At 40.8% G+C, this 9,792-nt stretch overlaps 2 protein-coding genes across 2 annotated transcripts; both read left to right on the plus strand.

Moving 5' to 3' along the window:
* Positions 1 to 2,976: 2,976 nt before the first annotated feature.
* On the plus strand, positions 2,977 to 3,933 carry LOC129620481 (olfactory receptor 10G2). The gene has a single exon (XM_055536292.1). The coding sequence runs from the start codon at positions 2,977 to 2,979 to the stop codon at positions 3,931 to 3,933; it is 957 nt and encodes a 318-aa protein (XP_055392267.1).
* Positions 3,934 to 8,014: 4,081 nt separating this feature from the next.
* On the plus strand, positions 8,015 to 8,971 carry LOC129620482 (olfactory receptor 10G2-like). Its single transcript, XM_055536294.1, has one exon. The coding sequence runs from the start codon at positions 8,015 to 8,017 to the stop codon at positions 8,969 to 8,971; it is 957 nt and encodes a 318-aa protein (XP_055392269.1).
* Positions 8,972 to 9,792: the final 821 nt, after the last annotated feature.

The following is a 9,792-nucleotide window of genomic DNA, read 5'->3' on the forward strand; positions in this document are numbered from 1 at the left end:
GGGCGGTGGGGGCAGACTGTTTCTCTCATGGAGAGATTTAATCCTCATCAAACACATTACCTGTTTCTTCCAAATCCACCTTCTGGAAATCTACTCTGCCCATCTCTCTAAATCACAGATTGCCCTCCTATGCAGCCCCAGAACACCATACCCCAAGTCAAAGCCGCCATCCTCTCCCAGAACATAGAGGTAAAGGAAGCTTTCATATAACAGGGCATCTGGGAGAGGTGGAACCAGATTTATGCACAACAAATGGGAAAAATCAGACTTGAAAAGCAGATAAATTAGGGAGAATTTTTTCACTATACATAAATACATATTATGGAAATCCTCCAAACAATTCTCCCAGTGCTACAGTTCTGTCTGATTTGATATACAATTGATTTTCATAAAACACTTCAGGACTGTATTGCTTGCCTAAATGGAAGCACACTGGTATTACACATATATATTGACAAAAATAAAAATTACCTTGGCTCATTATTTGCATTTTAAACATAATCTTAATTCAACTCTTTCTATCCCTTCACTGTATTCTAGCCAAATAGTCATCCAATTAGTTGTCAAATAAATCGGAGTGTCTTCCTGAAACTCAGACAGTAAAAACCTGGTGTTTCTTCTTTCTTTGCAAGCAGAAGGGTATGCTTAATATTTTCTATGGCTTCTGAAGAACCAGGTTTATTATGTATCATTATTACTATTAATATCTCTTAAATGTTAATATATGAATTATGTTATTTTATAAAATAACCATGATAAAATACCTTGATGACTTTCCTGATGGAGAGTAAATGGTTAAATCTACTAATACTCCCACATAATTTATAATTAATCTCTATTACATTAATTCCTTCTTGAAAATAGACATTTAAGTAACAAAGTTAATTTATTGGAAAATGACAGATGATAGCACTCAAACCCTAGTAGGGGGAAAAAAATCTCAAATAGAATATTTGAGAAAATAAATGAAACAAGCATATGTCATCGCTCTGTTTTTTCTTATCCTGTGGATTAGGTACTTCAAATTCTTTTCAGGTTTTCAGAGAGTGTTATTGTATGGTAAATGGCAACATATAATAGATCCATGAACAGCACAGGTTTGAGCTATGTAGATTCACTTATAACTGGATTTTTTTCAATATAGTACCTGTATTTTCAATTTACAGAGATTTTAATTAATTACGTTAGAGGGAAAGTCATGAAAAGTTTGTTCCATTAGAGATCACAACATGTGGAATCAAAAGGTCCAGTCCTGATTCTATCCAAAGTGTTTATGCTTCCCACCTCTTGGTAACACACTTATCAATTTCTTTGTGGGGTTTTGGGGGTTGTTTTTTTTGGGGGGGGTTGTTTTTTTAATTGAAGTACAGTTGATTTACAATGTTATGTTAAATTGTGCTGTACAGCAAAATGATTCAGTTATACATACATATATATACATTTTTTTATATCTCTTTCCATTATCTTTCCATTATGATTTATCACAAGCTATTAATCAGTTTGTTTGTTTGTGAGGCAGAGATAGCAATACTCAATTTTTAACAGCATAGGGGTCAGTGCCTCTAACCCTCATGTTGTTCAAAAGTCAACAATATATCTAGACCAAGATCTAGCTATAATTCTATATATATGTACAAACTGAAGATTAAGTCCTGCATTAATCAAAGCTTGTACAATAAACAGTAAGAATTCCTCTGAAACACTTTACCAAAAAAATCCAATCCCAAACCAATGAACCACATAAATCAACTAATAAATCTAAATGATATCCTGGAGCAATAAAAAATGTGAAAGGTCTTTGGAGTTTTTTATAACAAAACTAGACCCATAATGCATCAGAATGAGATGGTCCCTTGCCAGCCAGGGGGAGGGCCCATGAGTCAGAGAAAGAAGCACTGTGTCCTATCAGTAGGATTTGGCAACATTTATTCAATCAGTTTCCTAGGTAGCTTAAATGGTAAAGAATCTGCCCGCAGTGCAGGAGACCTGGGTTCGATCGCTGGGTCGGTAAGATCTCCTGGAGAAGAGCATGGCAACCCACTCTAGTATTCTTGCCTGGAGAATTCCATGAATAGAGGAGCCTGGTGGGCTACAGTCCACGGGGTCACAAAGAGTCAGACACTACTGAGTGACTTTCTTTCACTTTCATTCAATCAGCTATTCAGAAAATAATTATCACCTTTACTCTACTAGAGAGGATGACTAATGGAAGAGACATTAGACAACTTAGGCAACAGCAATATAATGTGATATGTGTTCTGAAAGTGTAAGCATGGTCCTTGGAAAACAGGAAAGTCCTTTTGAAGATGAGGCCCTCCAAACACAGTCCTGAAACAAAAGTGGGCATTACGTAGGTGAAGGGGGCAGAGGGGCAGTGGGTGCACATGTTCCAGGCTGGAGCACTGAACTGTGAGAGCACTGAGGAAGTCTGTGCATCTGAACATCAAGAAGGGATTACAGTGAGTATGATGGAGTGGCAAACAAGGACCAGAAAATGAGTATTTTTGCACGCTATGGTGAGGAGATGGGATTTCAGCTGAGGACAAAGAGGGGGCATGGCAATGATGGTAAGTGGAGGAACAAGTAGATGAGGTAATTCTGGGGTATACATTCCACACTCCTCTGTCTCAGCCTTAGCTCCTCTTTGGTGAACATTCTTTTTGCTTGAAGTTAATGATACTGCCTATCATTCACACGCTCTTCTGTTCCTTGATCTGCCAAATTATGCTTCTCAGTAGATAAGAGTTTCCATTCATCTAGAATACTAACCAGCCTGTGGGTGATTTATCTTATCAAGTAAACCAAAATGACTAATGACAATGCCACCTCTCCTTTTAGAAAAAAATTTAATAGTATTCAGTTTATCTCATAACTCTCTGGCATTAATCATCAGGAAAAAGCATTCTCCCATCACATCTCTGTGTTGTATTTCCCTTGCCTGACTGCATCATTCATCTTAGCAGACTACAGAAGAACATGGGAAAGACCAGAAACACATCCCTGGACACTGTGGTGACAGATTTCATTCTCCTGGGCTTATCTCACCCCCCGAGGCTGAGGACTCTCCTCTTCTTGCTCTTCTTCATCATTTACATCCTGACTCAGCTGGGCAACCTCCTCATTTTGCTCACTGTGTGGGCTGACCCAAAGCTCCACACTCGCCCCATGTACATTCTCCTGGGCGTGCTCTCATTCCTGGACATGTGGCTCTCCTCCGTCATCGTTCCTCGGATTATTCTAAACTTTACTCCCGCCAGCAAGAGAATCCCGTTTGGCGGCTGTGTGGCTCAACTGTATTTCTTTCATTTCCTGGGCAGCACTCAGTGCTTCCTCTACACCTTGATGGCCTATGACAGGTACCTGGCAATATGCCAGCCCCTGCGCTACCCCACGCTCATGAATGGGAGGTTATGCACCATCCTTGTGGCTGGAGCTTGGATGGCTGGCTCCGTTCATGGGTCCATCCAGGCCACCCTGACATTCCGCCTGCCCTACTGTGGGCCCAACCAGGTGGATTACTTTATCTGTGACATCCCTGCAGTATTGAGACTGGCCTGTGCAGACACGACTGTCAATGAGCTTGTGACTTTTGTGGACATTGGGGTAGTGGCCACCAGTTGCTTCATGCTAATTCTGCTCTCCTATGCCAACATAGTCCACGCCATCCTGCAGATTCACACTGCTGATGGGCGGCGCCGAGCCTTCTCCACCTGTGGCTCCCACCTAACCGTGGTCACAGTCTACTATGTCCCCTGTATTTTCATCTACCTTCGGGCTGGCTCCAAGAGTCCCCTGGATGGGGCAGTGGCTGTGTTTTACACTGTTGTCACTCCATTATTGAACCCCCTCATCTACACACTGAGGAACCAGGAAGTGAAGTCGGCTCTGAAGAGACTAGCCTCAGGTAGAGGGGCTGGGAGTGAAAATAAGTAACTAGAGGCTCAGGGGCTACCTACATCACCATTAATACCTTTCTTTTCAGAAGTTGCTGCGTATTGCAGATGTTCAAAAGCTGATCATGATCTAAACTGTACTGAATTTAGTTCTCTTTAGAAGAAACTTCTGAATTCTTTGGATTCATAATCTTTTCATTTCATTAAACTCGGCCAAATTGGCTTTACATTATTTGTTTGGAAATAAATGGATACACTCCTTCTACCACCTTTTGATTACCTTGTGAGATAAGAAAATGTCTTTCAAAGGTTAAATAGGATGTCAACTTCTTTGAGGTAAATTATGCCAGAAAATGTGAAAGGAAAAAAATAAGACATAATGCTACCATAGCCCCTTTTTCATCCTCTTTGCCCCTAAACCTAGACTTCTGTAAATTCTGTATTTCTTTGCTTATTCATGGCATTAGCATTCCCAAGCACTTCAACCCAGAAATACTGGATCATCTGTATTTCCTTCCTGTCCCTTACTCTCCCCATGTGCTAAGACATCAAATTCTGTCCATCTTTAGGAAGTCTCTCTTAATACCTAACTAGTCACATGTATATATGTATAACTTCTTTAAAGTGTAGGCATATATAGGATGAATTTCAACATTGTTTACATTAGGGATTGCAATGGGAAAGTGGAGTAAGGGGATTTTATTTCTTGTACATCTCTGTGCTACTCAACGTTAAAATGAACAAGTTTTGTTATTATATTTAAAAGAAACTAAAAGCAGATGAGACTTGAAAGAAGAGAGACACAAGAAGAAGAAAGAGATGGAAAAAAGAGGAAGGAAGAAAAGAACAAAAGAAAAAAGAGTAAAAAAGGAAAGCCTCAAACATATCTTAAACTATATATTAAGACATTCCAGAAAAGAGTTTCCTATGATCTCTGATATATATGTTTTAATACCCACCAGTCTCTGATTAATACAATTTACCATCAAAGGCAGCTACAATAAAAAAAGACAGACAATGACAAGTGTTGTCTATCTGTGAAGAAATTTGGCAATATAAAATGGCAGAGCCATTCAAAAAACAACTTGGCAATTGTTCAAAATGTTAAACATAGAATTTCCGTATTCTACTCCTAGGTATATTCCAAAAGAAATGAAACCATATGCTTACAAACACAAAAGAAAAACTTGCACATGAGTGTTCATAGCAGCACTAAAACAGCCTAAATATGTAACCAAATAAAATGTCCCTCAACTAATAAAAAGATAAACAAAATGTGGTATAGCTATAAAATGGAATAGCAATCAGCCAGAAAAAGGAATGGAGTTCCGATACATGCAACTACATGGATGAAACTTGGAAATGCTATGCCAAGTCAAAGTGACCAGACACAAAAGGTCACATATTACATGATTTCACTTATATGAAATGTTCAGAATAGGCAAATCCATAGAAACAGAAAGCAGATTAGTGTTCACCAGGAGTGGGGTGGAGGAGGGTTTTGGGACAAATAAAGTTATTCAAGAGTTAGACAGGAGTGATCAATCCACGACTTTGTAAATATACCAAGAACAACCGAACTGTACAGATTGAAAGGGTGAACTCTACAACATTTGTATTAACTTCAATAAAGCTATTCTTTTTTAACTTGTTTAAATCAATGTTGATACATACTGGAGAATTCACTATAGTTAAAATCAATACATTTTGGAAAAAAAAAAAAAACTATTTATTGAGCTTTGCTGTGGACACAGTCCTGTTTTGCAACCTGTTGTCTGACTGGGATTTTGAATCTTTATTGTTCATTTTTGTCATGCAAAGTCAGCATCATCTCCCCTCATGGAAGGCCTGTGGAATCAAGAATGTTGAAGCTACTCTGGGCCCATGGGAAAGTCAGGCTTTCCTTGGCTTTCATGAGTATGTATTAATTCCTCACTTACAGCTGAATCCACCCTCTTGTATACCAGCAGACTTGTCCAACAGTCAATGGATAACAAATGTGTTGGAAGCCATGTAACGAAGATTAGTTCAACCATTGAAAATTAAGTGCATTTTCAATGCATTTTTCGAGTAGAAAGTGGGTAAACGTGTGGTCCAACAACACTTCAAAAAAAAAAAGATCACAGAAATTAGAGATTATGTCTTTCATCCAACAGATAGTGTTGTTCTCCATAGTTCACTTTCTAGATAATGTAGAAATGATTTCTGCTTGCTGTCACAGCAAAAAAAAAAATAATGAGGATCAGGGGACTGCAGTTCTCTTGAGGGAAATGTTTTGGTTAGAATTCCCAAGAGGTAAATAATTTTCTACAAATCTCTTGACAGTGTTTTGTTAAAAAAAAAAAAAAAATACCTCAGTCAAAGGAGATCCAGCTAATAATTTAACCAACATAAAATCCAAGACATTTAAGTAGAGAAGTCACAATCTACAAAGAGCCTCCAAGAGCAGGAGGTCTCACAGATAATTAATAGAGTCAGGGTGTCAATTCCATTCCAAAGCAAAGATCCAGGGAGCCATCACCACAAGCCCAGAAGATGCTCTGGAGGAGGCTGTCCTCACCTGCAGGGCCGTTCTACCCAAGAAAGGCCAGCCTCCACCAAGATTTTGGTGCTGTGTTCATGTGAGTTCAAACCGGAAAGCCTTTCTAAAGTCAGGTCAGTTCACAATAGGAGCAAAGACATAGTTTAGAAATCACAAAAGTTTCAGGAACTTTGTCAAAAATCATATTTAGGTTGTCTCTTTTCCTTATCTTTTTTCCTTACTTCAACCTCTGCTCACAGAGTTCATACGATAAATGTATCAAGTCTGAACTAAATGAGCCTCTCTCCAGATTTGGGAACTTTCTTCTTTGAACATTTTAGCACTTATCTTTTATTTTCTCTATTTAGGGGAGAAAGGAAAGCAGCATAAATGATGCAACAGACTCAGTATTACAGAGCAAACACAGAACAAGTTCCCTAACCCTTCTTCCCCCAGGGATGAGTACACTGGGTGAACGTAATTGAAGTTTGGAAGGCCTTCCATTTCAAGTACCTTTCCTTTAAAAAAAAAGAAAAACTTTTTCTTTTGTATTGTGGTACAGCCAATTAACAATGTTGTGATAGTTTCAGGTGAACAGTAAAGGGATTCAGCCATACATATACATGTATCCATCCTTCCCCAAACTCCCCTCCCATTTAGACTGCTATATAATATTGAGCAGAGTTCCATATACTATACAGTAGGTCCATGTTTGTTATCCATTTTAAATATAGGAATGTGTACATGTCCATCCCAAACTCCCTAACTATCCCTTCTTCCATCATTCCCACCAGCAACCGTAAGTTCATTCTCTAAGTCTGTCTCTTTCTGTTTTGTAAGTTCATTTCTATCATTTCTTTTTAGATTCCACATATAAGAGATGTCGTATGATATTTCTCCTTAAAGCAACTTTTCTTAAGCAAGATTTTTTTAATGCGCGGAACAAAGACACTGACAGGATAATCGGAGCGATAAAATATGGATTCTGCCTCCCGACTGAATCCAAACACTGTTCACTGTCCTTGCTTTACCTCTCTGCTCATGCTGCCTCACAGCCTGAAAGGGCTGTGATCTGAGTCTTGTCCAAAAGATTAGCAAGATTAAAAGACCCAGTGACGGGTCCTTCCACATCCTTCAGTCCTAGTGATTTATATCATCTCTTGACAGGAAGAGTCCCAACCCAAAAAGTCCCACACAAAACCCCAGTTCGTTGTAGACATGCCAGAAAGAGGCCAATCCTTTGAGATAATCTGATTTCTTTCAAAGTGAAAGAGACATTGCTAGCAAAGGGCTCAAAGTGATTGAGCCTCTGGGCGAAGGGGAGCCAAGACAACAGTTTATCCTATGACTTCCTACCTGACCTAGTAAGAAGGTCTCATTTCTCCCTGACTTTGCTTTTTCATTGCCACCTTCTTACATTCCATGCCCAGTAGCCTCTCCCTTGAATGCCACGCCAAAAATACTTTCTATATAAAATGTAGATGTGTTCTGTTTACCTCCTAGACTCTGGTCATCAGACAAAAGTATTCTCCCATCACATCTCTGTGTTGTATTTCCCTTGCCTGACTGCATCATTCATCTTAGCAGACTACAGAAGAACATGGGAAAGACCAGAAACACATCCCTGGACACTGTGGTGACAGATTTCATTCTCCTGGGCTTATCTCACCCCCCGAGGCTGAGGACTCTCCTCTTCTTGCTCTTCTTCATCATTTACATCCTGACTCAGCTGGGCAACCTCCTCATTTTGCTCACTGTGTGGGCTGACCCAAAGCTCCACACTCGCCCCATGTACATTCTCCTGGGCGTGCTCTCATTCCTGGACATGTGGCTCTCCTCCGTCATCGTTCCTCGGATTATTCTAAACTTTACTCCCGCCAGCAAGAGAATCCCGTTTGGCGGCTGTGTGGCTCAACTGTATTTCTTTCATTTCCTGGGCAGCACTCAGTGCTTCCTCTACACCTTGATGGCCTATGACAGGTACCTGGCAATATGCCAGCCCCTGCGCTACCCCACGCTCATGAATGGGAGGTTATGCACCATCCTTGTGGCTGGAGCTTGGATGGCTGGCTCCGTTCATGGGTCCATCCAGGCCACCCTGACATTCCGCCTGCCCTACTGTGGGCCCAACCAGGTGGATTATTTTTTCTGTGACATCCCTGCAGTATTGAGACTGGCCTGTGCAGACACGACTGTCAATGAGCTTGTGACTTTTGTGGACATTGGGGTAGTGGCCACCAGTTGCTTCATGCTAATTCTGCTCTCCTATGCCAACATAGTCCACGCCATCCTGCAGATTCACACTGCTGATGGGCGGCGCCGAGCCTTCTCCACCTGTGGCTCCCACCTAACCGTGGTCACAGTCTACTATGTCCCCTGTATTTTCATCTACCTTCGGGCTGGCTCCAAGAGTCCCCTGGATGGGGCAGTGGCTGTGTTTTACACTGTTGTCACTCCATTATTGAACCCCCTCATCTACACACTGAGGAACCAGGAAGTGAAGTCGGCTCTGAAGAGACTAGCCTCAGGTAGAGGGGCTGGGAGTGAAAATAAGTAACTAGAGGCTCAGGGACTACCTACATCATCATTGCTACAGCTCTTTTCAGCAACTGCTGCATGTGGCAGATGTTCAAAAGTAGTTTTGGTTTAAGCTGAATAGAGTGTAATTCTATTAGGAAGAAGCTTCTAATGCTATGCTGTGTACATGCTCAGTTGTGTCTGACTCTTTGTGACTCAACGTACTGTAGCCTATCAGGCTCCTCCATCATGGGATTCTCCCCACAAGAATACTGGAATGAGTTGCCATTTCCTCCTTCAGGGGATCTTCTCAGTCCAGGCATGGAACCCACATCTCCTGCATTGGCAGGTGGATTCTTTACCACTGAGGCACCTGGGAAGCCCTGCTAGTGCTGTATTTAATCTCATTAAATTATTCATCACTTTTTTGCACTTTTCTGGGGAAAAGCATAGTCTACAAACAAAGGTTGAATACGAGGAATAAATGCTCTATGTAGAAAGGGGGATTACACAAGCCAAATTTGAGAAAATCCAGCATAATGCTGCCCATCTACTCTTCATCCCCTTTCTTCACTCCTGGTTTCCCAAGCCTCTGGGCATTGAGGATTGTTTTGCTCATCTCAAGGCAAATCCATCCATCCAAGCACTTGGTGCGATCTCTGCACAGACTGTCTCCTTCCTTCCAGCCCCTCTTCACCATACGGCAATTCACCTAATTCTGTTTGCTCTGCTTCAGGAATATCTCTCTGCCTTCCTAAGTGGTCTCTCTCCTTGTCATCCTCATCTTCATCCACACCACTAGAATAAGTTCTACTTTCTGAAACGTAGAACTAAATACGTCATTTCTTTCCTTGTAAACAT

This window comes from Bubalus kerabau, chromosome 10 (genome assembly GCF_029407905.1).
Source record: "Bubalus kerabau isolate K-KA32 ecotype Philippines breed swamp buffalo chromosome 10, PCC_UOA_SB_1v2, whole genome shotgun sequence".
Classification (NCBI taxonomy): Eukaryota; Metazoa; Chordata; class Mammalia; order Artiodactyla; family Bovidae; genus Bubalus; species Bubalus kerabau.

Excerpts from the sequence above, each read along its gene's own strand:
- LOC129620481 (XM_055536292.1), top strand. The coding sequence starts at position 2,977 with ATGGGAAAGACCAGAAACACATCCCTGGACACTGTGGTGACAGATTTC.
- LOC129620482 (XM_055536294.1), top strand. The coding sequence starts at position 8,015 with ATGGGAAAGACCAGAAACACATCCCTGGACACTGTGGTGACAGATTTC.